This window comes from Crinia signifera, chromosome 1, assembly GCF_055691185.1.
Source record: "Crinia signifera chromosome 1, ASM5569118v1, whole genome shotgun sequence".
Taxonomy (NCBI): Eukaryota; Metazoa; Chordata; class Amphibia; order Anura; family Myobatrachidae; genus Crinia; species Crinia signifera.
Window position 1 is genome coordinate 422,194,629 of NC_139217.1, and position 27,653 is coordinate 422,222,281.

General features: G+C 43.8%; 1 protein-coding gene across 1 annotated transcript in view; it reads left to right on the plus strand.

The window, feature by feature from the left end:
* The window catches only part of LOC146018483 (baculoviral IAP repeat-containing protein 1e-like), a 57,802-nt gene that overhangs the window by 10,533 nt on the left and 19,616 nt on the right, over positions 1-27,653 (plus strand). Inside the window, exons 2-7 of the mRNA XM_083151877.1 lie at positions 5,489-6,071; positions 8,322-8,421; positions 12,036-12,117; positions 21,200-21,251; positions 22,675-22,794; positions 24,810-24,909. Coding sequence (XP_083008003.1) covers positions 5,492-6,071; positions 8,322-8,421; positions 12,036-12,117; positions 21,200-21,251; positions 22,675-22,794; positions 24,810-24,909 — 1,034 coding nt within the window. The 5' untranslated portion in view covers positions 5,489-5,491. The remainder of the gene's footprint in view (positions 1-5,488; positions 6,072-8,321; positions 8,422-12,035; positions 12,118-21,199; positions 21,252-22,674; positions 22,795-24,809; positions 24,910-27,653) is intronic.

A 27,653-nucleotide genomic window follows, 5' to 3' on the forward strand; every position in this document is an offset into this window, starting at 1 on the left:
GACCACAAAAATCTGTCCTTTCTTAAACAGGCTCAGTGCCTTACTGCCCGCCAAGCCCGTTGGGCGATGTTTTTTGAACGCTTTGATTTCCAAATTAAATTCCGACCTGGAACCACGAATACTAAGGCGGACGCTCTATCCCGCTCCTTTGAGACGACTTCTGACCTAGAGACACCTCCTCGTCCAATCCTCGATCCGGTGGTCTTCGCCCAAGTAACCATACAGCCATCTCCTCCTCCAGGTAAAACGTTTGTTCCCCCCGAACTCCGCAAGAAAATATTGACATGGGCACATTCTTCCCGCTTCGCAGGGCACGCAGGAGCACAAAAGACCTTGATGTTCCTGTCACGTTCTTATTGGTGGCCAACCATCCGCCACGACGTAACCAACTTCGTCGCCTCTTGTGTGAGATGTGCTCAGCATAAGGTGCCCAGAACAACTCCCGCTGGTCCTCTCCGCCCTCTAACCATTCCCACAGAACCATGGACCCATCTGTCAATGGACTTCATTTGTGAACTACCTCCCTCAAAAGGTCATACTGCAATCTGGGTAGTGGTTGACCGATTCTCTAAAATGGTCCATTTTTTCCCACTGAAAGGTCTCCCCTCTGCTCCAGTACTGGCCCAGCTGTTTATCTCAACCATTTTTAAACTCCATGGACTGCCCAAAGAGATTGTATCCGACCGCGGAGTACAGTTCGTTGCAAAGTTCTGGAGAGCTCTCTGTGCCGCGGTACAGGTCAAACTCAAGTTTTCCACTGCCTTTCACCCCCAGACCAACGGCCAGACAGAACGGGTGAATCAAGACTTGGAGGCCTTTATCCGACTGTTTGTCTCGTCTTCCCAAGATGACTGGGTGGATCTTCTCCCGTGGGCAGAATATATGCATAACAACTCCTATCACTCTTCCTCCGGAACCACTCCCTTCTTTACAGTATTCGGCAAACATCCACGGTCTCCGGATTTCTCAGAATTATCCTCTTCCGAAGTTCCTGCAGCAACCACTTCATTACAACGCTTTGCTAAAATCTGGTCAGAAGTCCACACCGCTCTTCTTAAATCTTCCGCCCGATACAAGAGGATGGCAGACAGAAAAAGAAGGGCAGCGCCCCGATTGAAAGTCGGAGACCGGGTATGGCTGTCTACCCGCCATATACGCCTCCGTCTGCCCTCTATGAAGCTGGCTCCTCGGTTCATTGGGCCATACCCTATCATCCAAGTCATTAATCCGGTCGCTTATAGACTTCAACTTCCTCCTTCCCTAAGGATTTCGAATTCCTTCCATGTGTCCCTCCTCAAGCCTTTAAGGTTGAACTCTTATCAAAATAGGATTCCCAAACCGCCCAAGATTAACTCCGAGAGTGGGGCTGAATTCGAGGTAAGACGCATTATAGACTCTCGCTGCCGCAAATCTCGTACCCAGTATCTGGTGGAATGGGTTGGGTTTGGTCCCGAAGAGAACTCTTGGGTGGATTCCATTGATCTTCACGCTCCGAAGCTGATAAAGCAATTTCTTCAGAGAAATCCTCACAAGGCCCATAGGCGCCCTGGGGTCACCCTAAAAAGGGGGGGTACTGTCACACGTAGCCGCGACGGAGCGCGGCGGGTACAGTACTCACCCGTCCGCGCCCGCCGCCGGCTAGCGTGTGCAGGTCCCAGGCTGCGGCGTGCGAGTAGGGGCAGCTCCAGGTAGGGATGGCAGCAGGGGAGGCCGGCGTCGCCATCTTGGTTGAGGGCAGGAGACAGATTGGCCCAGAGTGGAGGTTCCCTCCTCTTCCTGCGCTGTCAGCCAATGGCAGCCGCCCCCTGGGGATATAGGGGATCTGCCTAGGCTGTTCAGTGTCAGTGCAATGAGTCTTTGGAGTCATTCACAACTCCTAGCTGTTTCCTGGATCCTGGCTCTTTCTCTCCTGACTCTGGTGCCTTGCTCCCTGCATCTTTCTACAAGGAAGTTTTCTCCTGACACCAATGCTGCAAGTCCTACCTAGTGCTTGTTCCTGCTTGTGTCCCAGAATTACCCTGCTCAGCTTTCCGCTGTCCTTCTTCATTCAACTCATTCATTCCATCATCTTTCAGTCATCCGGATCCATTTCTTCTATCATCAAATCAACCTCTTTCCGGATCTTCCTCTATGTACTCTGGCTCATCAAGTATACGTTTCCAGATTTACCTGCCCGTTATTAGTATTGTGCTGGACTCTATTTAAGTTATCCAACTGTCACTTAAAGAAGTATTTGAGTGAAGTTTATCATTTATGAAATCCGTTATTAAACCGGCACGTTTCAATCCTACTCCTCCTGGTCCGTCTCCAGTTCCTGTGCACCACACGACTCCATCCAGCCCTTTAGCCGTGACAGATATTCACCCAGTATTATAAAAAATTGTACACATCCATACTACTGAAGGGAGAGGATGAGATAGTGAGGTATTTGTCTGGGGTAATGATGCCTGCAATAAGTAGTCGAAAGTGTGAAGATCTGGAACAGAAAATCAATGTGGAGGAGGTTAAGATGGGCATTAGGGCACTACCAGGTGGTAAGGCGCCAGGAAGTGATGGAATTCCATCTGAATTATATAAAAAACATCTAGAAGTATTTGCTCCCTGGTTAACAGAGGTATACAATGAATGCCTAAAGGAGGGGAAATTGCCAGAATCTATGAATGAAGCAATAATAATAGTTATCCCGAAGGAGGGGAAGGACCCAACCCAACCAGAGTCTTATAGGCCCATATCTTTAATTAATTTAGATGCTAAAATATTAGCAAAAATAATAGCAAGTAGAATGGATGGGGTAGTAAATAAAATTATTCATACAGATCAAACAGGCTTCACCCGGGGGAAAAGTACATCTATTAATATTAGGAGATTCTATATGAACATACAAACTGCGAGAGAACAGGATAACGGAGCAGCGGTGGTCACATTGGATGCAGCAAAAGCTTATGACTGCGTGGAATGGGACTACTTCTGGGCCGTTTTAAACAAATTTGGATTTGGACCACAGATGGTAACATGGATAAAAGTGCTATATCAAGCACCTAGGGCAAGAATCCAGGTGAACGGGTACACTACGGAGCTCTTTGGGTTAACAAGGGGAACTAGGCAAGGGTGCCCGTTATCACCGGTTCTGTTCAATCTTGCTATGGAACCCCTGGCATGCATCCTAAGAGATGCCCAGGGACTAAAAGGTTGAACCAATAGGCCAGAACAAAGAACTTTTATCCATGTATGCAGATGATATGATGATATATTTGGATAGTTATACCCAGGGGTTACCACAGATACTAAAAATAATTGAGGAACATGGAGAATATTCAGGGTTAAAAATCAATTGAGGAAAATCTAATATTATCCCTGCGAAAGGTAAATGCCTCAGCAATGTAGATAATGTGGCCCTGAAATGGAGTGATAATATGAAATATCTAGGAATAATTGTATCTAACGTACCTAAGGAGTTCTTGGTATTAAATATCATCCCTGTTATTAAGTTCTATCAGGAAAAAGTTAAACTTCCCTTTACCGTGACAGGTAGGATAAACTTAGTAAAAATGGTGGTACTGCCAAGGCTATTGTATATTTTTCTGCAGTCGCCTTGGTATATACCAGTAAAAGTGTTTAAGCAACTGGCTAATATCACAACTTCCTTTATATGGGGGAAAGACAGAGCAAGGATAAAATTAGATATACTCACTAGAGCAAAAAAGCAAGGTGGGTTGGAACTTCCCCATTTCCGTTTGTATTATGTGGCAGCCCAATTAACTCAGTTACAGACATGGGTGACATGGGAAGCCAAGGGGTATGTTAATAGATTAATTACACAAACCCAGGGGAATTATACCCCTAAGCAAATACTCTATCCGGTAATAAAATCAAGATTACGAACCCATTAGTACAACAAGCAACGAGGCTATGGATCTACAGTATGCCAATAAGATCATGGGGAGTGTAAATCTGGACCCTGAGATCCCGATATGGGTAGCAGTGGGAGGAGGAAAATGGAAAAAGGGATCAAGGAACAATGGGAGAGTGTAGGGATCCAAACTATAGGACAGGTGTATCAAGATGGGGTCTTTAAGACCTACAACCAGCTGGAGAAGGAATATAAGATACCGAAAGGATTATTTTTCCGATACCTGCAGCTCAGGAGTAGATTGGGCAAGATGATGGGGGAAAGTACAGTAAATATTCAGGACTCCCCGATAAAAAGAATACTAATGCAGAATAAAAAGGTTCGGGTATCAGGGATATATAAAATACTACTAAAAGCACATAGGTATCCCCAAATTGAGAAAACAAGGAAAAAAATGGCATGAGGATGTGGGAGTCATATCAGATCAAGCTTGGGAGCAGGCATTAGCATCACATACACGAGCAATGGAATCTATTAGATTTCAACAAATCCAATATTATATACTCCACAGAGCATATATTACCCCAGAAAGGCTAAGACAAATGGATGGGAATAAAAATGATTTGTGCCCAAAATGCAGCCGTGTGCAAGGCACCTTTTTCCACATGATATGGCAATGTAGTAAAATTCTGGGAGAATGTGGGGAGTATAATGTTGGAAATTGGGATCGTTAGGGAATGGGTAAATGTAAAAACCTGCATTTTGGGTATTAATATCGAGCGAGGTAGGATAGGATCGTATAGTAAAATAGTCGCTCCTGGATACTCTGGCTAAAGTGGTAATTGCCAGAAGGTGGATGCCACATATATGCCCGAATATAACAGAATGGGTGAACCTGGTTAATATGACTGTAACTCACGAGAGTTATAGCACTATTAGAAGAATGCACTCAATAAATAAGCACACACAAACGTGGGGTAAATGGATTAGGTCAAAGTATTATATATAGGGTTAAATGCACACATGTAGAGAAGCACTAGACTACAACCTATTGGTCGCTTATATAAACACTGTATCGACAAATAAATTATTGGATCACAAATATAATATAAATACTGAAAGTGAATTAAATATGCACAAGGTAAACACGATAATTTCTCACTCTGAACTTAGGGGTAGGAAATTAAGTAATAATTAAAAGAAAGAAACGAATAACAAACAAACCAGCAAAGAAATGGGATGCAATAACTTAAGCAGTACGGGTTTGTGGGAAGGGGGGTGGGGGGAGGAGGTTGGGGGTAGGTTATAAGGATAGGATGATGTGTGGTCCAAGTATGGTATGGACTAGAAAAAGGAGGCACAATGGCCACTACATTAAATATGTGCATGTATGTTGTTATATTGAATGTATACCCGATAATATGTTTTTATATGGATGTAAACAAAAAAAAAACAATAAAGAAAAACTGAATTGAAAAAAAAAAAAAAAAAGGCTTTTGGAGCATATTTTTGTGAAATATACCCCCGTGTCTTTTAATATTGTTTGTGTAAAATTGTAAAGCTACAGAACATAATGGAAGTACAGTATATATATAACAAGGGTAATCTAGATTTTTTTTTTACTAAATATTCTTGTAGAAAATGGCTTCCTTTGACCACAGCGAAGATGGTGAGGATAATGTTGATTTAATTAATTTCAAAGAGAACAATCCTTTGGAGGCTATAAACAAACTTTTCACCCTTTTCTCTGGCATTGATTTTAACACTGATGATCATAAAAGTCATGTCGCCATACGCCAACAACTGGGCACAAGTTACAACTTCGAAATGAGATGTGAGGCCAGGAGACTGAGATCTTTCCATTCACTTCATAAAGTGTCATGTTGGTGTCCAAAAGAGATGGCCAGTGCTGGGCTATATTTCACTGGTGTCAGCTTCAGTGTCCAGTGCTTCTGCTGTGGGATTGTGTTCAACTGCAAATCGTTAAGAACCCCACCAAGCAAATATCATGCAAATCACAACCCAGCCTGTAGATTCATAAAAGGAGAAGACATTGGCAATATTTCCAAATATGAAGTAAGGGTTCAACCTTCACAGACTGACCACGAATCTCTACAGGAATATTCTACAGAAGAATCCAGATTGAACTCATTCACAAATTGGCCTTTCTATGCCAGGATTCAACCAGGTCATCTTGCCAGCGCGGGATTCTTCTTTACTGGTGAGCACACAAATGTGTTATTTATGCAATATACTGATTTATTTAATAATCTGGGATATATTCTAAGAAAATTATTTGAAATTAGCACATCATAATTTATCATGTAAATCCATTAATACCCCTTTCACATCGCAACTAATTACTAGGTACAAGTAGTTTTGACCCGGTAATTGATGTGAAAGGGGTTACCGGTTTCCTAAAACAGGTAGCAACACGGTAATTTGAACCGATAAGTAAGCAGAGTTCTTACCGGTTCATTGCCGTGTTGCATGGCGGTGTGAACGGGTTAAACGGGCCGAGCGACCAATTTCCCGTTCACGTTATGAACAGTTGGAACAATGCCAGCTCCAAGCACTGCCTCCACTCCCGCCCTCGATGACGCCCTGACTCCCCGCTGCACCCCTAATGATGTCAGCGAACCGCCACTATTGCTAGAGCATGCATGAGCCAAGATCTCTGGGTTATGGGCTTGTAGGACATACATGAATCCATCTTGTATCTGGGCCATTGAACGGAAGTGATTCTTTATCTGAATTTTCAAAAAGTATTCGACTAAAAATGCAAATTTGTTCTGTAGAAGCAACATTTTGCCCAAAAAGGGTGAGAGGTTCCAGGAGCCTGGTGTTGAGGACACCACATCGGCGTTCAGTTGAAATTCATGACTGGAGAGTGTCTGCCATGGCAAGATGCACCATTACTGGTACTGACAACCAGTAAAAGCCTAAAAGTATGGTAGAGCAGGTTAGCATATCAAGCCCAGGGGTACCAACGGGTAATTAGCAGCCTGGCATTGTTTGAGGGGCCTGGCAGATGCCCTGTGAGCTTTGTGGAAGCAAACGTATTTTCCATTTCGTTTTTAAAATAGGTCATGGCTACACCCCTTTGTATCATCTGTGCTAACTAAGGGGTACATTTACTAAGATGCGAGTTCTATTGAAGATGCGATATTGCCCATAACAACCAGAATCAGATTCTATCTATTATCTTCTACAAGTAGAATCTGATTGGTTGCTATGGGCAACATCCATCTTAAGTCCTGCCACCCATCAGGCTTTCTGATTCCCTTACCTCCTTCAAGTGCTCCCTCAAAACCCACTTCTTCTGACTAGCCTATCCCTCCTCCTCCTAACCTCTTTTGCTCCTCCTATCCTGCCTACCCTACCCCTCCATCCGTTCCCATCCGTTCCTACTTATCCTATTGTTTTTCGTTCGTCCACCCATCTCCTTTTAGTCTGTTAACCCTTATGAGTAGGGCCCTCCTTCCTCACGTACTCACCCTACCTCTTTACCTCACCAGTGCTCCTGCCCTGTTCATCTCTTCCTCTGCTTCATCTTCAGTCTCCTCGACAATTTCGACACCTACTTCAGAACTGATGCTGATTTTAGTTCTACCAGCTATACCCCTATTTATGCTGTATTTTATCAACACACCCTCTATGTTACCTTGTAATTTGGTTTTTGTTTGCTATGTATGGCACTGCGGACACTTTGTGGGGCCTTATAAATAAACGTACTGCTACTACTAGAACTCCTATCTAGGTAAGTGTACCCCTGTTCTGAGTAAGCCCGTTCTGTCATATTATTACATTTAGATTAAATTGGACTCATCTTTAGAGGCACACTTTGCCTTATAAAGGGGAACAGGATCATTTCCTTTCCATATAAAGACGTTAGTAAACTCTGAAACTGCATTAATCACTTCTTCCCTATACCTTTGTCACTTCACTGTCAAATTAGGTTAAACTAAACCATATTTTGTGGAGAAAACTGAAAAAAAGAGAGATGTGGTATTAGAAGGTAGGACATTGAAATACAGCTATACTTACCATGTGCCTCAAAATGCCTCAGAGGCATCATGTGACAGTGACAGGATGTGCAGTGGTGCAAAACCATGGCATTTGGTGGTCCTCAAGTACCCCTAACAGTTCACGTTTTCCAGGTCATCTCTGGCTTTTTACAATGTGACAGTTGGTGATACACGGTGCACCGGCCAGGTGACTTGGAAAAAGTGTTCTGTTAGAGATACTTGAGGACCAGGGTTGGGAACCACTGTTCTAGAAGGTGCTAAATAAATGAGAAGAACTCCCATCTTAGTAAATTTACCCCTAAGGCTATACGACCCATATTTTATTTAAAAACAAAGCAAAAAACATATATTTAACCAGCATTTAAACATGTTTGTTTTTTTACATTCTATCACCAGGACATACTTTTGGATACTTTTTTATATGATATTTCCAACTCATATAGGTAGAAGAGACACTGTGCAGTGCTTCACCTGTGGTGGCTGCCTAGGTCACTGGCAGGAACACGATGACCCATGGAAGGAACATGCCAAATGGTTTCCTGAGTGAGTAGCAGAACATCTAACATGCCACCATTACCCCCCCCCCCCATCCCCTCTGGATCCTTTCCACTACTTTTTTGTTTTATTGTTGGAATGAGGCAGAGTGCCGGTTCCCTTCATGAGACTCACAACCTCATGCTGCAGGCAGGAATAGGAATTGAGCGGCTAGGTCAGAGACGTGGAACCTTTGGCTCCCAGCTGTTGTTGAACTGCAAATCCCAGCATGCCCTGCATGCTGGCATTGGCGAATAGCAAAACTGTAGCAGGGTATGCTGGGACATGTAGTTTAATAACAACAGCTGAGAGCCAAAGGTTCCCCATTCCTGGGCTAGGTGGTCTATGTACAAAGCTTTGGAGAGAGAGAAATTCGGCTGAGATAAGTTCAGTTAGTTCCTTCCTGCCATGTTACAGGCTGGTTTGAAAAATTCCAGGAGCTAGTTGGCTGGTACTTTATCTCCCTCACTTTTCTCTCTTTAAGGCTTAGTACATAGACCCCTCAATTATGTAGTGTATGGCCGGAGGGAGGCCACCCTTACCCTGCTTCTGGTGACACTGCAAAAGTTTAGAGGGAACACTACAGATTTATCGCTGCTCATGGTTAAGTTCCTGTTGCACAAAATTTGAAGGCAACCCCATATATTTTACGCTTCCAGAAATAGTTATGGTCGAGCAGGGCTTTTAAACAACCAGAGAGCAGTGTTCCCTCTAAGCTGTGCGCACGTGCGCGCGCACACACCTTGACGAGCATGCGCACAGACATTACAACTGAGTGCACAAAGCATCAGTGGTCCCTTTTTGCAGTTGTGGACTCAATTAATGTCTGTTTCACCCATTAACTACATTGTGTGCTGTATTTTGAATGTTTAAATGTTTAATATCATTTTGAAGTAAAGTTAACACAAATGCTGAACGTCATTTTCCAGTTATATATAAGTGACGCTCAAAAATGTAAATTTCATTCCAAAGTTGCACAGCCAAAATTTTTTGACGCACACAGCCTTCGTAAAATTAGAGGGAACATTGCCAGAGAGTGATTAGACTGCCTTATCATATTTAACGCAGTTTCTACACTTTTCCTAATAAATCTCTTAGGATTAGCAAAAAATTGTCTTTGGACGCAATCTAACGCTATCTGGAAATTGCAAATGTTCCTGCAGTGAAGCTCCAAAAATATTGCATTTTCAGATTGTGATGAATTTAGGTCCCCATACTAGTTTACATGGATAGCTTGCAAGATCAGAACTGAAAGATAAACAAGAGTTATCTGTGATTTCTCCTGCATTACCATTTTAATAAATAGCCCTGGGAAATGTGTGTAGGTGCACTACTACTGTGGGCAAAATGTATAAATGACACTACTGTAGTGCTGACTTGTATAAGGAGCACTACTGTGTAGCGTAGCATGAATAAGGGGCACTACTGAGTGACATAATGTGAATAAGGGGCATTACATGCAGTGTAAAGTGAATATGCTTGTGGCTACTGTGTGGAGTAATTTTAATTGGGCATACTATTGTGTGTCCCTTTATAAAGTATGGAAAATAGGGAAAAAATTAATAGTTTGCAGGGAGGGCCAAAAATCCTGGCAATGGTCTGACTCCACCAAATGAGTATGGGGGCGCACTGGCAGAGGAAATCAGTTCCACCACCTCTCCACTTTTAAGCCCTGTCTCTAAGTATGTAATTAAAGTCCTTATAGTCTATATTAGAAATCTGTTTTCATCAAAATTGGGGCAAGAAAAAGGAGTGGCTTCATAACATGAACTGTGTAACTCAGTATTTCCATTTTTGATTTTCCACTTAAGGCCCAGGTCACCTTCTACTAACAAGTTATACAGTAATATATATGGACATATTTTTGATATACATAATTGGAGACTTAAATAATTTGTTTTACAGATGTGTTCACATACATCTATCCTTCGTGAGATACAAGTTGCGTTATATAAATAAGTGCCATACGACTCTGTAATGCCTGGCATCTTGCATGCATTTCTTTTTATTAAAATGCTTCTTACTCTTAACTGAGTGAATAGGACACACAAGCAACTTCTGCTGATTAAAATGATATGCAGCATGCCTATATTCTGTGTCTGGCTGCATCTACATATGAAATGCAACATGACAGTGTTTTCCAGGAAAACACTAAAGTAGCAATTCATATCAATTTGGTGCTTGTGCATCCTAATAATTGTTTTTGCAAATAAGCTACTACAGTATATGCTGCTAATTGTGTGTAACAATTCCAATAACTAAGAGGCGCTCCGGACAATTGAATTGCTTTGTCAGGTGCCCATTACTTATAGAAGCAGAACAATTGAATTGCCCCCCATTGAGGTAATTCTGTTTGTCATTTTTGTTGTGGTGAAACATTAACGTAAAAAAAAAAAATACTTGAAAGTTCCACTGAAGGCTCCAGATAAATAACACTAAATCCTTTTTTTAAAATTTAGACGGAAAGGGTAGGGGGGTCCTTGCCTCTCTGAAAAAGGCAAAACGATTTAATCTCTTAAATCTCACTTATAATACATCCATGTTACGTTTTTAACAGACCTTTGTCAGGAATTCAAGCAGCAGATCTTGGACATACAGTAGGCGACAGAACCCAAAGAGCAATATAACAAACCCATTACCTGTGAATCCTTATATATGCCAAGAAATTTTGAATTAAGCCCACCAAACTAATTGTTTTGTATCTTGGGACACATCTCATTTCGGTATTCACACAGATAGACAATGCATCTAATCACTACTATAGTAATGTACCCTTACATTTCCTTGAGTGTCCAGGATCAGAAACAGCATTGCCCGGGGGATGGGGCATCTGTTTGCCAGGGTCGGCAACAGAAATCTTGGGGCCCTCTACAATGATATTTCAGGGGCCCTCTACCTAATCCCAAATCCACACAACGCTCTTCTACATGAGCCTTAACTTTTCGCTGCTCCAGATCCTGCTTTCAGGTGTGGACTTCTCTTGTTCTCAGTCCTGATGGCTTAGCTCCTGCTGCTTTCTGCTGGCTCCGGCTGCTGCTGGCCTGTCACTTTCACAAAAGAATGCCGAGCACTATGAGCAGACAAGGCAGGTCTTTCGCAGAGTGCGGAACAGACGACCAGCGCAGTAAAAGTACAGGAGCCAGAAACTGAGGCCACAGCACCAGTGGTGGGTAAGGCGCAGAGTAGATGGCTCTGAGCACCAAGTGGCAGGGCGCACAGTGAGTCAGTCAGACTCAGCCAAAACAGATGGTGTACAGTAGACGGCCGGCCCGCAAGGGTCACTGACAGGCCAGCTAGAACAGGCAGTGGCCGTGCCCAGGCATGGAAGCTCAGGGGCCCTTCATATCTCTGGGGCCCGTCACACGACCCCCCCTGTCGCCTGCCCTGCTGTTTGCAGCTCTTGTTTGCCTAGTCTGTAACTAATTTTAGAGGTATTTGTTGACCTGAGCTTAATGTGCACAGGAAGATTTCCAGCACAAGGAGTTACTTGCCATTATATAGGTAATTTGTAGATTGTGATTATTTGAAGATTGCGATTTGTCAATGTGATTAAATCATTGTACAAATGTGGTCGTGTGTTTTTCACAACAGTTTTTTCCTAATCAGCATCATTTTTATCTTAGATGTGATTTTCTCACACTTAAGAAAACTCCTGATGAAATCAAATCATATGTTTCATCCTACAGTGGATTTGAAGGCATCAAGGTGAGTTTTTTATTTTATTGGTATCTTGGGCCTTAGATAAAATTGAATATAATTAATAATATAGAAGTTATAAAAGTGACACAAATAATAAAACATCCAAGGGCCTGATTCAGAGATTTACACAGGTCTGTGGCTGGGTTATGGTATTCTAGGTCGACCATGTCTAGCTCAACATTCATTAGGACGACACCCTATGGTCGACAGTTAGTAGGTCGACTTACTCATGGTCAACAGGGTCTAAAGCTCGACACAAGCTTTAGGCCGACAATGGGAAGGTTGACAGTCAAAAGGTTGACATGAGTTTTTCAAGTTTTTTGTCCCAAATGTTAACACACTCGACATGGACACTAAAAAAGTGCACCGCGTCCCCTCGCATGACTCGCTACGCTCACCATGCTTCAGCCACAGCGCCTCATTATGCTTAGCACATTATTTTAGTCTCCCACCACGCCGTAGAGGATGGTACAGCTTGAAATCCTGCCTATTGGCACATGTCAAGCATCCCATTGTTGACCTAAAGCTTGTGTTGACCTTTAGACCCTGTTGACCATGAGTAAGTCGACCATTCAGTTCCTGCACGTACATTTAAGATTATCGGGAAACTGCAGCTGGGCAAAACCCGTTCTGCAGAGAATGTGCCTTGTATTCTCGCCCACACTTCCTTTATGCCACTACATGATTGACAGGCAGCAGCATTGGGGCAGTGGGAAGTGTACAGGGGGGGGGGGGGGGATTTAACGTTCACAGAAACTCAGTGGTTTTGTTCACATTTTCTGGGAAGGGAGGGCCACCTTTTACCTCTAGCTACTCTTACCAACTTCTACCCAGAACCATCCCTTACATTCGCTACATTTGAGTTTCATGCTACTGTATATGCCTCTTACATCCTGTCCATCTTCAACTTGCTGTCATTTACTGTCCCCCATTTTCTCTAAATTCCACTCTCTGACCATCACCTTCTCTTAACTTATCTCTCTCTGATTCTCCACCTCTACCTTCCAAGACTTCCATCACTAAGTGTAACATTGAGGCTATTAACACCACTTCCCTATCTTCCCTGTTCAACTCGCTTCACTATCCTATTCGTTCTCTCTCATGTCTTGTACAAGACACTTCCCTATATAATACATCCTTTGATTCTGCTCTTAAGTCTAATGTTCCACCAACCACTTTTCATCCTCGCAGATCAACCCCTCAATCCTGGACCACCAAAATGCACCAGATATATAGTTACATAGTTACATAGTTACATAGTAGGTAAGGCTGAAAAAAGACTTGCGTCCATCTAGTTCAACCTGGTATAGATATCCATTGCTGATTTGGTAGGTTCTGGTATTTTACAGACAAATTATATTTCTTATTTGTACCCATGGATGTTTTTCTCCAGTAAATGTTTGTCCAACTTTGCCTTGAACGCATTTAATGAGCCAGCCATTACCACCTCTCTGGGAAGAGAGTTCCAGAGTTTGACTGTTCTGACCGTAAAGAAATTCTTTCTACTAGCTGAATGAAATCTTTTTTCTTCTAATCTATACTCATGCCCTCGCGTCCTAGATTCCTTTCTAGTAGAAAATAGGGTGTGTGACAGTTCCTTATATTGGCCCTTGATATACTTGTACATGTTGAGCATGTCCCCCCTTAAACGTCTCTTTTCTAATGTAAATAGTCCCAAATTGCTTAATCTCTCCCCGTAGCTTAAATTCTCCATTCCCCTAATAAGCTTTGTTGCTCGCCTTTGGACTTTTTCTAATTCTATGATGTCCTTTTTATAGTGTGGGGCCCAGAACTGTACTCCATACTCTAGGTGAGGTCTCACCAATGCTTTATATAGTGGCATAATTACCCTTGAGTCCCTAGTTTCCATTCCCCTCTTAATACATGCCAGCATTTTGTTGGCCTTTTTTGTAGCTACATTACAATGGGCACTACATCCTAGATTGCTGTCTATTTGGACTCCTAGATCCTTTTCAAGTATGGAATTACCCAGTTCCTCTCCGCTAAGGTTGTAACTTGCACACTGGTTGTGTCTCCCAAGGTGCATAACCTTACATTTATCTACATTGAACCTCATCTTCCATTTTTTAGCCCACTCATCTAGAATTGCAAGATCATTTTGAAGCATGGTGACATCTTCTGGTGATTTGATGACTTTGCTAAGTTTTGTATCGTCCGCAAAGATGGATACATTGCTGAGTAACCCTATCCCAATATCGTTAATAAAAATGTTAAACAAAATGGGCCCCAAAACCGAGCCCTGGGGCACTCCACTTAGTACCGGTATCATATCTGATACGGCACCATTCACAACCACTCTTTGTTCTCTATTACATAGCCAATTCCCTACCCATCTGCAGATATTTTCACCCAATCCTAGGTTCTCCATTTTATTAATCAATCTCTTGTGTGGGACAGTATCAAATGCTTTAGCGAAATCTAGGAAAATCACATCTACAGCATTTCCATTATCGAGGTTTTTGCTAACCTCTTCATAGAACCCTAGTAGATTAGTTTGGCATGAACGGTTTTTCACGAACCCATGTTGGTTAGTACTGAGTAGACGGTGATTATCTAAATATTCCTGGATACCATCCCTTAAAAATCCTTCAAATAGTTTACCCACAATTGATGTTAAACTAACGGGTCTGTAATTAGCGGGATCTTCCTTTTTTCCTTTTTTTAATATTGGCACTACCTCTGCTATTCTCCAATCTTTTGGTACTATACCTGACGATAGTGACTTGCTAAAAATATAATGTAGGGGGGTAGCTAGTTCATCCCTTAATTCCATTAATACCCTCGGATGAATCCCATCTGGCCCTGGTGACTTATTTGTTTTGAGTTTGCTTAGCCTCAGTATTATTTCCTTCGGCGTGAAATCCACAATGAGATCTGGCTTATTTGTCCCGTTTGTGGTAAATGTTCGTTCCACAGTCTGCTCTCCCTTAGTAAATACTGATGAGAAGAACTCATTTAACAGTTTTGCTTTTCCCTTGTCCTCAGTAACACTTTTTCCACTAGTATCAGTTAGTGGGCCTATGTTTTCCTTAATTAAACGTTTACTATTTATGTATTTAAAAAACTTCTTTGGGTTGGTTTTGCTTTCAGTGGCTATGCACTCTTCATATAATATTTTAGCTGCTTTGATTACCCCTTTACAAGTTTTGTTTGATTCTTTGTATTTTGCGAACGCCTCCTCATTCAAGTTATTTTTATAGAATTTAAAGGCTCTGGTTTTATTGTTGATAGCTGACCTTACTTCTTTGTCCAACCATGGTGGCTTTTTTTTGTTGAATTTACCTTTAATTACTTTAGGAATGTATTCAATAGTTAGTGAATCAAGCACCTTTTTTAGAGTATCCCACATTTCCTCTGCATTTTTTCCCTCCATAACCGTTTCCCACCCAATTCCTGTAAGGGCTTCCCTGAATAATTCAAAGTTCGCTTTTCTGAAGTTTAGTATTTTTGCAGATCCTTTTTGATGTAATTTACTGAAGTTGATTTCCAGTGAAACCATATTGTGATCACTATTCCCTAATTGTTCAATTACTTTTGTGTTTGAAACTAAGTCTGTGTTATTTGTTAATACTAAGTCCAAGAGCGCCTCATCACGAGTTGGAGTTTCTACCGTTTGTGTAATAAACTGGTCTTTAAGTAAGCTTAAGAACCCATTGCTTCTTGCTGATTTACCTGTTTCGTTTTCCCAATCAATGTCGGGTAAATTAAAATCCCCCATAATTAATACCTGACCCTGATTTGATGCTTGTTTGATTTGGTTTAAAAGAAGAGACTCTTCCCTTTCATTTATATTTGGTGGTCTATAGCATACCCCTATTATAAATTTGTTTTTTGCAATTAATGCTCACATACTGCTGAGAAAACCATATTCCTCCATTTCAAACTTATGCTGCCATCCTTCAGTAGCGCCCTTTTCCTTGCTATTTCAGTCATACTTCAAGTATCTCATCCAAGTCTAAAAACCACCAACTGTCAACTTTCTTCTCTGCCCGCCTCCACTTCCTCTTACCTCCTCACTCTGGCCCTTATTCTGATCGGTGCGGATATTCCCGCATTCTTACGGTGCGGTCCGCACGCCACGGTGTTTTGCCGCGTGCGGCCATCGTCCGTAGAAACGCCCACGGGTCCTCCGCATTCGGACGGACTCACTCTTTAAGAACAGGGCGTGTTTACGGACGACATACAAAGCATGCGTGTGCGGGAGAAACACTCCGATTCGGCACGGTATTACAGAGTATTACAGAGTATGCTCGGGAATACCGCATCCGAACGGGAGCCAAGCGGTGCTACCGCACGTAAGCGGAGTATTTACGCCAAACAACCCACTATGAAGTATCTTCTGCTATACATCACATGACCCACTTATTCAATTACCTATCCTCATAAAAAACTGCTTATTTGGAACATGTCGAATACACATGTGTATTGCTAGTATTAATATTCTGTCATGTCCATTGTTAGCAGTTTGAAAGTGTCTGACAAGTACAGCATATGTGGGGGATTAGTACGGTTTCCTTGAAGCAGCAATGGTTTCAATTAAAGCACTGACAAGCGTCCTATTAGTGAGTAATGAGTAAAGGAGTCGATTCTATTGGGTTCAGGTGTTAATGGTTGTAGTCATTAGGCGTACGTTCGCCTACCGCATGAACGAGTGGTGTCCGCAAAGCAATAGTACACTTGTGGACACCGCACATTTCTGCCCTTTTTGATCGCGTGCATTCGGAGTGGTTTCCGAATGTACGCCCCCCAACATAAGTGTACTCCCCCGTGTCCGCCCATGTTTCCGCCCCGTTTTGCCCACTTTGAAACTACGCCCATGTGTCATTCCGCATGACGCCCATAATACGCCCCTATTTCCCGACTGATAGCGGTGAACAGTTTTGGACGGGATTTGCCCGAACTGGTACCGAGTCAAGGCGTGGCACATGCGCGTAGCGTTCTCCACGCATGCGCAGACGCCATAAAGACGCGATCCGTAAGTACGCGGTAAAGTCCGCGTCAATCAGAATAAGGGCCTCTCTGCTCTTGACTTTGCCATTTACTTCACATCCAAATTTTACTCATACTGTACATCAGGACCTCACATCCCACAAAAGCATCAGCAACCAGCTGATCCCTTGACTTACCACTCCTCCACATGCCTTTTACCAGCTCTGACATACTGCTCCCATGTATCTGGTGAGGAAGTGATGGCCCTCATCTGTTCCTCCTATCCGACCCCACCTTAACACCTATCCAACCCCACCTATCCTCTCCTGCCTCCTTGACTACCTGTCCCCTTCTGTTCCCATCTTGCCCACCTCATCAATCTCTCCCTCTCATCAAGCACTGTCCCCTTACACATGCACTCATCTCCAATAATAAAATTTACCATTGATCCTAACACCCTCCAACTTCCGACCCATCTCACTCACTTTTGCCTCCAAACTCCTTGGTTGTGTTTCATCTACAACTGCCTTATTTCCTTTCTTTACTCCCACTCACTGCTTGACCCATTCCAGTCCAGCTTCCGTCCTCTCCAGTCCACTGAAACTGACCTCACTAAAGTCTAAATCCAAGAGCCACTACCCTCTGCTTATTCTACTTGACCTCTCTGCTGCTCTTGACATTGTGGACTACCTTCTCCAAATCCTTTACTCCCTTGGTCTGCATGTTACTGACCTCTCTTCGCTGTCTTCCTGCCTATCTGACCATTCCTTCTCTGACTCCTCTCATGACTACACCCCCCCCCCCAATTCTATTAACAGTAGGTGTTCCACAAGGTTATGTTTTTGGTCTTCTCCTTTTCTCTCTCTATAGGTGAACTCATTCGCTCTTGTGACTTGCAATAGCATCTCTAGGCTAATGATACTCAGATCTATGTTTCCTCTTCTGACCTCTCACCTGCTCTCCCCACTGGATGTCCTAGCAGTTTCTTAAACTCAACGGGAAAAAGTTACTAAGATATTCCATGATATGCAGTTATACGGACGGGAACACCACATTAGATGATTTACTATCAGCCAAATGCCGTATGTAATATAAATGCATTCAACATTGAAAGAACACGGGCATCATCTGTAAATTTACTATCATTTGTACTAGTGAATACGAATTTACCAGTAAATACAAATGATACGTAGAACATCTTTTTGCGGCAAGTTTTGCAACCTGCACGGATCTGTCAGACATGAACATCTTACTAAATTTCCCCCCACATGTCCAAGACTGAGCTGGTCATTTTCCCACTCTCCCGCACTATCTCACCTCCCACAATTTCATTATCTATGCTATCTACTCTAATCCCAAAGTCCTCTGTCTTGGAGTAATCCTAGAATATTCCCTCTCCTTCAAATATTCCCTCTCATTCAGCCCCTCTCACAAATCTAACATTTTCATCTCAAAAATGATTCAGACTCTTTCTTACCCAGGATGCTACGAAGAACCTTACTAACTCACAGAACATCTCCAGACTGGATTATTTGGTACTTGTTTCCTAGCACGGTGCCACCGATTTGAATTTTATGACATCAGGTCAGAAAAATCGGTCGCATCGCATGCGACCAAATCGCATGTGATGTGATGCGACCGATTCGACCCGATTTTTACATTGGATCCAATGTTAAATGGTCACTGAGACCCGATTTTACATTGGACCCAATGTTAAATGCCCCCCAGACCCGATTTTCACGTTGGCGTGGAGTTGATCTTATATAGTGTGGCGAGCGCAGCGAGCCACCGAGCCCGAAATGTGGCAAGGGGCTGCACATGACTTCACACGTATTATGCGTCCCCTCGCGAGGCTCGCTGGGCTCGCCCCGCTTTGGGCTCGGTAGCTCGCTGCGCTCGCCACACTATATGATATCAACTCCAGCGGCGTAACTATAGCACCGCAGCCCCCGCCACCGTGGGGGGGGGGGGCGCTGTGCATGTGGGGGCGCCGGGGGCTGCGGTGCTATAGTTAAACCCCCCCTCAATCCCCCGCAGACTTACCTATCGCGCTGGTCCCAGCGGCTCCATTCTTCTGCTGAGGCCCACCACAAAATGGCCGCCCCCATATAGCACACAGTTCTCTGAAACTGTCTGCTGTATGGGGGCGGCCATTTTCTGGTGGTCCTCAGCAGAAGAACGGAGCCGCCGGGACCAGCGCGATAGGTAAGGCTGTGGGGGATTGAGGGGGGGTTTGCATGGGCGGCGGGGTAGGGGTGCTTGGCGGGGCGGCGGCGACGGGGGGGCGCCCCCCCTAACGGCGGGGGGGCGCCCAAAACGTATCTACGCCACTGATCAACTCCACGCCGACGTGGATAGTGGGGGTATGAAAAGGACGGAGGATGCGTACCGCCGCCCCTCACGGGCTCGCTGCACTCACCACACTTCGCTTTGACATTGATCGCGGCGTTGCGTTAACAATGGGGGACATTTGACATAATAATTAACCATCAGGGTGGGTATACAATAAAAAATCGGGTCTGGGGGGCATTTAACATTGGGTCCAATGTAAAATCGGGTCTCAGGGACCATTTAACATTGGGCCCAATGTAAAAATCGGGTCGGTCGCGTTGCATCGCATCGCATGTGATGCAACCGATTTTTTAATTGTACAGAATCTTCTTTAAAGCCCGAAAATCGGGTCGGTCAGGTCTGATCGGGTCCCATCGCATACCTTAAGTTATGGAATGTGATGGGACCCGACGGGCGCCGTGCTAGGAAACAAGTACCGATTATTTTGATCTACTCCTATGTGGTACCACTGACAATTACCTCTCTCCACACCAATCTATCCTCAATTCTCAATTCTGCTGCTCAACTCATCTTCCTCACCAAATGTAATACATTCAATAGGCCCCTTACTGCCATGTTACTGGCTGGGTTTGAATAATGGAGCTGATTGGCTGGTTGTTTATCAATCTCCACTTTATCACTTTTTGAAGCTTGAAACATCTGGCCCTTACTTACAAGACCCTCATCCACTCCTCTCCCAGTTACATCTCTGACCTTATTTCTACGCTAATGCATGGCACCTCTCCTGCCAACTGGTTACTTCCTCCCACTCCTGCTTCCACGTGCTGCTCCCTATCTCTGAAATCTTTTTACATCTTCCATCAGACTCTCCATCTCTCTACTGGGCTCTCAAGAACCACTTCTTCACCGAACCCAGCCCAACTCTCATCCTAACCCACTGTTAGGACTGACTCCTGTCTGTCTGCTCCTCCTACTCACTGACCCCTGTCTGTCTGCTCCTCCCATTTAGTATGTAAGATCTCACAGCAGGGCATTTTACCCCTATAAATTTGTTTCACTCTTAGAAATGTGTTGTTTACTTCTATAAATGTGTTTTACTTAGGGAAGCCAATCCCGGGGCATTTTTTCAATCCCGGGATTCGGGATTGAAAAATGCTCAATCCCGGGATTCCCGGGATCCCGGGATTGGCTTTCCTAATTAAAAGACTGCCCCACAAACTTACATTTGATGGTTGCCGGGTGGGGGGACGGGTCGTCCATGCCGCTGGCGTGCTGGCTTCGCGCTGGCTGTGGGCGCTGGGCTGGGCGAGTGGGCGCGCTGGCTGGGTGGGTGCTTGGGCTGGGCGGGTGGGTGGGCGCGCTGTCCGGCACGGCAATACAATGCCGGGCGCGTCCTCTGCCTGCGCAGCGTGACCCCTGATCTCACGCTGCACACAGTGCTGCCGGGAGAAGTCGGGCAGCGTCTGAGCGATGCTCAGACGCTGCCCGGCATTAGACTGGGCGCATGCGCAGTCTAATCCCGAAATCCCGGGATTGGAAACTCCAATCCCGGGATTGAAATCCCGGCGTTTTGGGGGCCAAATCCCGGGATCCCGCCGATCCCGATCCCGGGATTGGCCACCCTAGTTTTACTCCTACTGTATAAATCTTCCTTAAAATTTTTATAGATAAAATAGTTTTCTTCCTTAAAATTTGGAAAGATTAAACACTGTGTATTTGAAAAAAGTTTATTTTATTACTAGTAATTATTTATAGTAACACCAATATGGCTTAACATTTTTATGATTCTACTATAAACATTTTAATGCATACAAAACTAGTGATTAACATCTACCGTCTATTCTAGGGGAAGCATTTCTTTCCTGCTGCTGGTGATAAGATTGTTCTCACTGAACCATGTAAGTGCTTACAGTAATTGTACACAAAATGTAATATATAGCGGATGCAGGCTGGGATCAGTTTTTTTTGGTCTGCACAGACAGGGACGGATTGGGAAATAAAAAGTGGCCCTGGAAACATTTCTAAAAGTTGCCTATCTTAGACGGGACCATATCCCAGGTACAGGGCCGGCGCCACCACTAGGCAGCTCTAGGCCACTGGAGGGCGGCAGTTGGAACCCCGCCCCCCGGGTGGAGGTGAGCGGAGGTGCAGAGACTGGAGCTGGCAGGATTGGGCAGGGGGGTCCGTGCAGCGGGGGTACTTCCGGTGCTGTGTATTAAGCTGGCGGCGGCGGGGTCCCTGCAGTGATTGGGAAATAATTAGCCCTATCCGCCGGTCGGCGGCGCTTGTAGCGCTCCTGGGTTTGAAAACACTTGCCGCACGCTGTTTAGCTGAGATTCAGCCAATCAGCATGTGGCCAGCGTTTTCACAATCAGAAGCACTTCCCGCGCCGCCACCCAACGGATAGTGCTAGTTGATTCCTAATCACTGCAGGGACCCCAGCTAGCTTAATACACAGCGCTGCAGGTATCCCCGCGGCACGGACCCCCCTGCCTGCTCCTGCCAGCTCCAGTCTCTGCACGCTCATCTCCATCCGTGGGGGGGGGGGGGGCGAACTTGACCAGACGGTGCAGCAGGTACCCCTCAGGCCCCCGCAACCCCCCCCCCCGGACCCTCGCACCTCCCCGGGGCGCCCACACCCACCCCTCGCTTGGGGTGCTCAGGTGCCTTGCACCGGCCTGCCCAGGTAGCGCACAGATTCGGCCTATAACAAAATGAAGGGTGTCTATGAGAAAGTCATTCTTGTTGTACTTAATGCAGGTGATGGCTGTGGAACTTCAAAAACACCACCTTCACATTTTCACTTGAGGGGTGAACAGTGGCTATTGGTGGCTGTGTGTTGTTGTGGTGGGGGCAGAAGGTTGAAGTTTGCCTTCATTGCTAAGAAGCCTGCTGGTAATACCAGCGGATGAGCGACTACCACTGGTGACGATGATGAAGCGGGCATCAGCACTCATCCCTGGCCTGTACATACTGGGCGGCTTTTCAGCCCAGAGTGTATGGGTCTTTAGTTGTGATTGTCACTTATGTTCAAAATCTTATGTGAGAAGTGCCCACAAGCTGCAGATGTGTGCATTATGGCCACCTTTAAAAATTCAGTTTTTTCTCCAAATTTTTTCGCAATCCAATTTTCAAGATCAATATGCAAATATGTTCTATTCTATATTAGTAATGGTAAAACTTTGTATGCAGTGTATTATGTTAATAATGCTTTTAACAGACACTAGCCTTTTTTGTTATGAAACAATAATATGATGTAGAAGCACAGCATAACATATTAATACACTCATATATGATGTTTATACTGTATGTGTCTATAAGGCATGATCAGCTGCAACATCTTTGAGGATGAGAACGTCCGTTTAGAGTCCTTTAAGAGATGGCCTCCAGATGCCAACGTCCAACCTGCTGCACTTGCCAAGGCAGGATTTTACTACACAGGTCATTTCAAATTTTTTTGATAAATAACTTTTACTAATTAACACAATGGTTCTTGTTTCCTTTCATGTTTCTATATTGTCCATAGAACCGACACTCCTAAGTCCTGCTTTGCTTATCCCCAGTATCCACCAAAAAAACCTCAACGGTCCACTACACAACATACAGCGGCACTCAGAGGAATAAATAACGACTCAACCAATAATATAGTTATCTACCTTATAGGTTGAGTCGTTATTTATTCCTCTGAGTGCCGCTGTATGTTGGATGTTTCTATATTTGTGCCTATGGAGGCTGACCGCATCAGCTGTAGGCTTCTGTCTAATATAGGCATTGGGGGTCATTCAGCCCTGTTCGCCTGGCTGCGAATTTCCAGCCCGAGCGATTATCGAATGACCATGCATGGTACGCATTGCGCATACTCAAGCCCCCTGCCCAAATGCGATTGACACCCTGTGGTCATTTGGGGGCATTTTCTGGGAGTGCCCGAGAATATGAAGGCATTCCCCGGCTGTTGGGAGGGAGGGCTGCTGACGCTCATAGAGCATTGCTATGTAAAGTACATAGCACATTTAGCTATAGAGAGCATTGCTATATACAGTACATAGTATGTTAAGCTATAGAGAGCATTGCTATATACACAGTACACACAGTAGATCATTAAGCTATAGAGAGCATTGCTATATACAGTGCATAGCACGTTAAGCTATAGAGATTTGCTATATACAGTACATAGTACATTAAGCTATAGAGAGCATTGCTATATACAGCAATTCACTATTACAGGACTTTCATCGGGCTGCTCCCATCCTATGGAATGCCCTTCCATGCACAATTAGACTCTCCGCTAGCCTCCAAACTTTCAAGCGTTCCCTGAAAACTCACCTCTTCAGGCAAGCCTATCATATTTAAGTTCTACACGCATAACCCTCTGAGGCACTTATGTATTATATAGCTTCCCTTCTGGACTTGTAACTTGTTGGGACTGCTATGCTATTACTGATGCCTGTCCTTGTGTTTCCCTCCTATATACCTAATAGATTGTAAGCTTGCAGCAGGGCCCTCTAACCACCAAGTCTGTCTGTTACCCAGTTTGTTTTATCACTGTCTACTATTGTAAAGCGCAACGGAATCTGCTGCGCTATATAAGAAACTGCAAATAAATAATAATAATAAATATATACAGTACATAGTACATTAAGTTATAGAGAGCATTGCTATATACAGTACATAGTATGTTAAGCTATAGAGAGCATTGCTATATACACAGTACACACAGTAGATCATTAAGCTATAGAGAGCATTGCTATATACAGTGCATAGCACGTTAAGCTATAGAGATTTGCTATATACAGTGCATAGCACATTAAGCTATAGAGAGCATTGCTATATACAGTACATAGTACATTAAGCTATAGAGAGCCTTGCTATATACAGTACATAGATCATTAAGCTATAGAGAGCATTGCTATATACAGTACATACAGTAGCACGTTAAGCTATAGAGAGCATTGCTATATACAGTACATAGTACAATAAGCTATAGAGAGCATTGCTATATACAGTACATAGCACGTTAAGCTATAAAGAGCATTGCTATATACAGTACATACAGTAGATCATTAAGCTATAGAGATTTGCTATATACAGTGCATAGCACATTAAGCTATAGAGAGCATTGCTATATACAGTACACAGTACATTAAGCTATAGAGAGCATTGCTATATACAGTACATAGCACGTTAAGCTATAGAGAGCATTGCTATATACAGTACATACAGTAGATCATTAAGCTATAGAGAGCATTGCTATATACAGTACATACAGTAGATCATTAAGCTATAGAGAGCATTGCTATCTACAGTACAACAACCCCCTCCCTGTACAATGTACATTATATAGTATTATGGAAGGACACTCTGGAACGTGATATACTTTTTCTAAAGCAAACTTATCAGTGAAGCATGAAATGGTGAAATACGGGCATAATGGAAACTAAGCAAGTTCTTAATTGTAGGAAAATCAGACACCGTGAGATGCTTCGTATGTACTATCGGCCTTTTTGCATTTGAACCTGGGGAAGATGCGTGGACAGAGCATAAGAAGCACAACCCTAAGTAAGAATATATTGGAGAAAGCCATGCCATTTCCTATCCATGTACTCTATGGTTGCCAACTTTTAACCTTATGGTTCATCCAGTGCTTTCTGACTCCAATTTGTGCAATAGGGGGTGGTGCATAAATGACTAAGAAATTATGTTGCTAGATGTAGATCTATTGAGACTGAAGCACTAACAACAGATGAAAAGCCCCTCTTCATCTGATGGATTTTGATCTTGTTTTATTTACTTAGTAATATGACATACTGAAGTAAGCATCCAACACAGCATGGATATCAAGCAATGGGGTCTCAGGGTATGCAGGGAAGACCAGCAAGTAATTTGCAAACAATATAGACTGAGTATAGGATGAAAAACGTGAATTACAGAGCAGCTGATTGAGTCAATAGTTTTATTGTTTTTGTCATGTGGTCAAAGTGGGCAGTCCTTTTTTGTTTTTATTTTGTAATGGAAAAGATGGATGACAGGAAGCTGTTGACCAGCCTAGGGGATGAGTATAGAGCAAGAAAGGCATTGCGGATTATACTATAATAGCCAAATTTAAAAAGAAAAAGGAAGAGTGAATGAATCACTCAGTAGCGCTGGCTGTTACACCAGGGGACCCGATTTCACACTTAATAGGTTTATACAGTTTTGAGTGGGGCTGCTGCCACCTGTACAGAGAGATTGTGTATCTCTGTGATCAGGAAGCAGACTAGGTGTGTGTGGAGATAATATATCCCCACCAGGTGGCGCTGCTCCGCTCAATAAAGTAACAATAAGACACTGTTAGAAAGATACAATTAATATTTTCTTTTAATAAAAGACCATATCATACATCAATAAAAAATGCGCATTTTACATATGAATAATTATACTCAAAAAAGACATACAAGACATACAACATAGAACACATAAGGCATGGGCTGGCTATGAGGCTTATGGCTGCATATATATTATTATGAGGCAATATAAACCTTTAAATGAGCAAATAGTTACCAGTCCCACATGGATATGTAAATTCTCGCTGTAATGGATACAGGTTACCAGGTCCTATATCTGAGCAATGGCTGCTGTTGTATTGCAGTGTGTTGTTCACTCCCTGCTATGGGAGGTAAGCTCCAGGCACTGGTTCCACCCCAAGATATGTCCAGATCCACAGTGGGGTATTTGTAATCCAAAAAGCGCTGGTGACTGGTACACAATGCTGAGGAAGCCGCCGAATAGAAAAAAGGCAGAGGAACTCGTTTTAGAGCCCGCTCTAGCCACATTGTGGAGGTTATTCTGATCGGAGCGGCCAAACGTGCGTACGTTCGCCATTAACGTACGCTAGCCGTACGCGGCCGTTAGGGTTAGGTCCACCCACAAATCAGCCGCTTACTTACGGGCAGAAATACCGTAGAAGGGGAGTGGCGTACAAATGAGCGTACGGCAACGTACGCGGACGGCCCAGCCCCTGCACTCCGACAACAGGCGTACAACTGAGCGTACGGCGCCGTTTACGGACGTCTTCCGTCCGTCTCCCCACCGACTTCTTGCGGAGATCTGAGCGTACGCCAGTTTGCACGGACGGGTCCCTATTGTTTTCAATAGAAAAGTCAGCTTATGTCACCGCTCGTGAGAGTGAGCGTACGTCCGTGTACGCTGACATACCCTTCATATATATGGACCTGCAAATGTTGCCTTTCAACTATAATTATGAAAATTAATTAATTGATTGAATTAATTAATGTGCAAAATAGTGGCCATGGGCTTAAAACATTGCTGAAACATCCTTTGTAGGTGTTAGATGTGGTTTATGTTATTGTATCATAAATACAAAACCTATGTTTGTATTAGAGTGAACACGTTGACACATGTCGACTTGTGTAGATTGAGTGTGCTACTGTGTAAAGTCGATGAAAGCACGTAGTGAATGTGTCGACCTGTTTAACAAATACCTACCTTAGCATATATAAGCAGGTCTTACAAAGATTCTTACCTTAAATTAAACAAACCTTTAAATGGAGAGAAGTATAGAAAGATAACCTTCCAATGTGTTTGCGTGCTGTGTGTGTGGCTTGCAGGCAGTGAAATCATGGTTTGGACTTAATAGACTGCAGCATTGCTTATTACATTCAGGTGTATGTGTTTGAGTAGTAATCCGCGTAAATTAGTTAACCCAGGCGCACGCTGGCATGCGGTATCTGTAGGGGTGGTTTGAGATGTCGGTTGGCGGCCGCCTGTTTTGTGTCCGAAATGAGCGGTGCTTTAGTCGATCGTGCGGTAGTAGCACCGCTCATTTTTGGTGCACACCCCCGTGTACGCCCATATTTACGCCCATTTTCCCTCATTATTTCGGCCGCTCCCATCAACACGCCCCTATGCCGCCCCCATTACCCGTACACTCGCGTACAGGTTTTTTCGCACGTTGAGACCCGGCCGTAAGCGTTGTGGAGTGTTCGCGCCGGCGCATTAGCGTATCTGCACATGCGCAGATCATGAAAAACACCGGGACGTACGCGTACGGCCCGGCCGCTCCAACCAGAATAAGGCCCTGTGTACCAGTCACCAGCGCTTTTTGGATTACAAATACCCCACTGTGGATCTGGACATATCAAAAAGAAAACTAGATTAATTGACAGAGGAAGTAGTGGATTCAATCTACAAATCTCATACTTTCTCTTACTAAACACTAACTTAATGTTAGCATTGAATAATGCTATCATACTTGCCTACTTTTGAAAACTAGTTGGTAGTCGAATTTTGCACAGCTCACCATT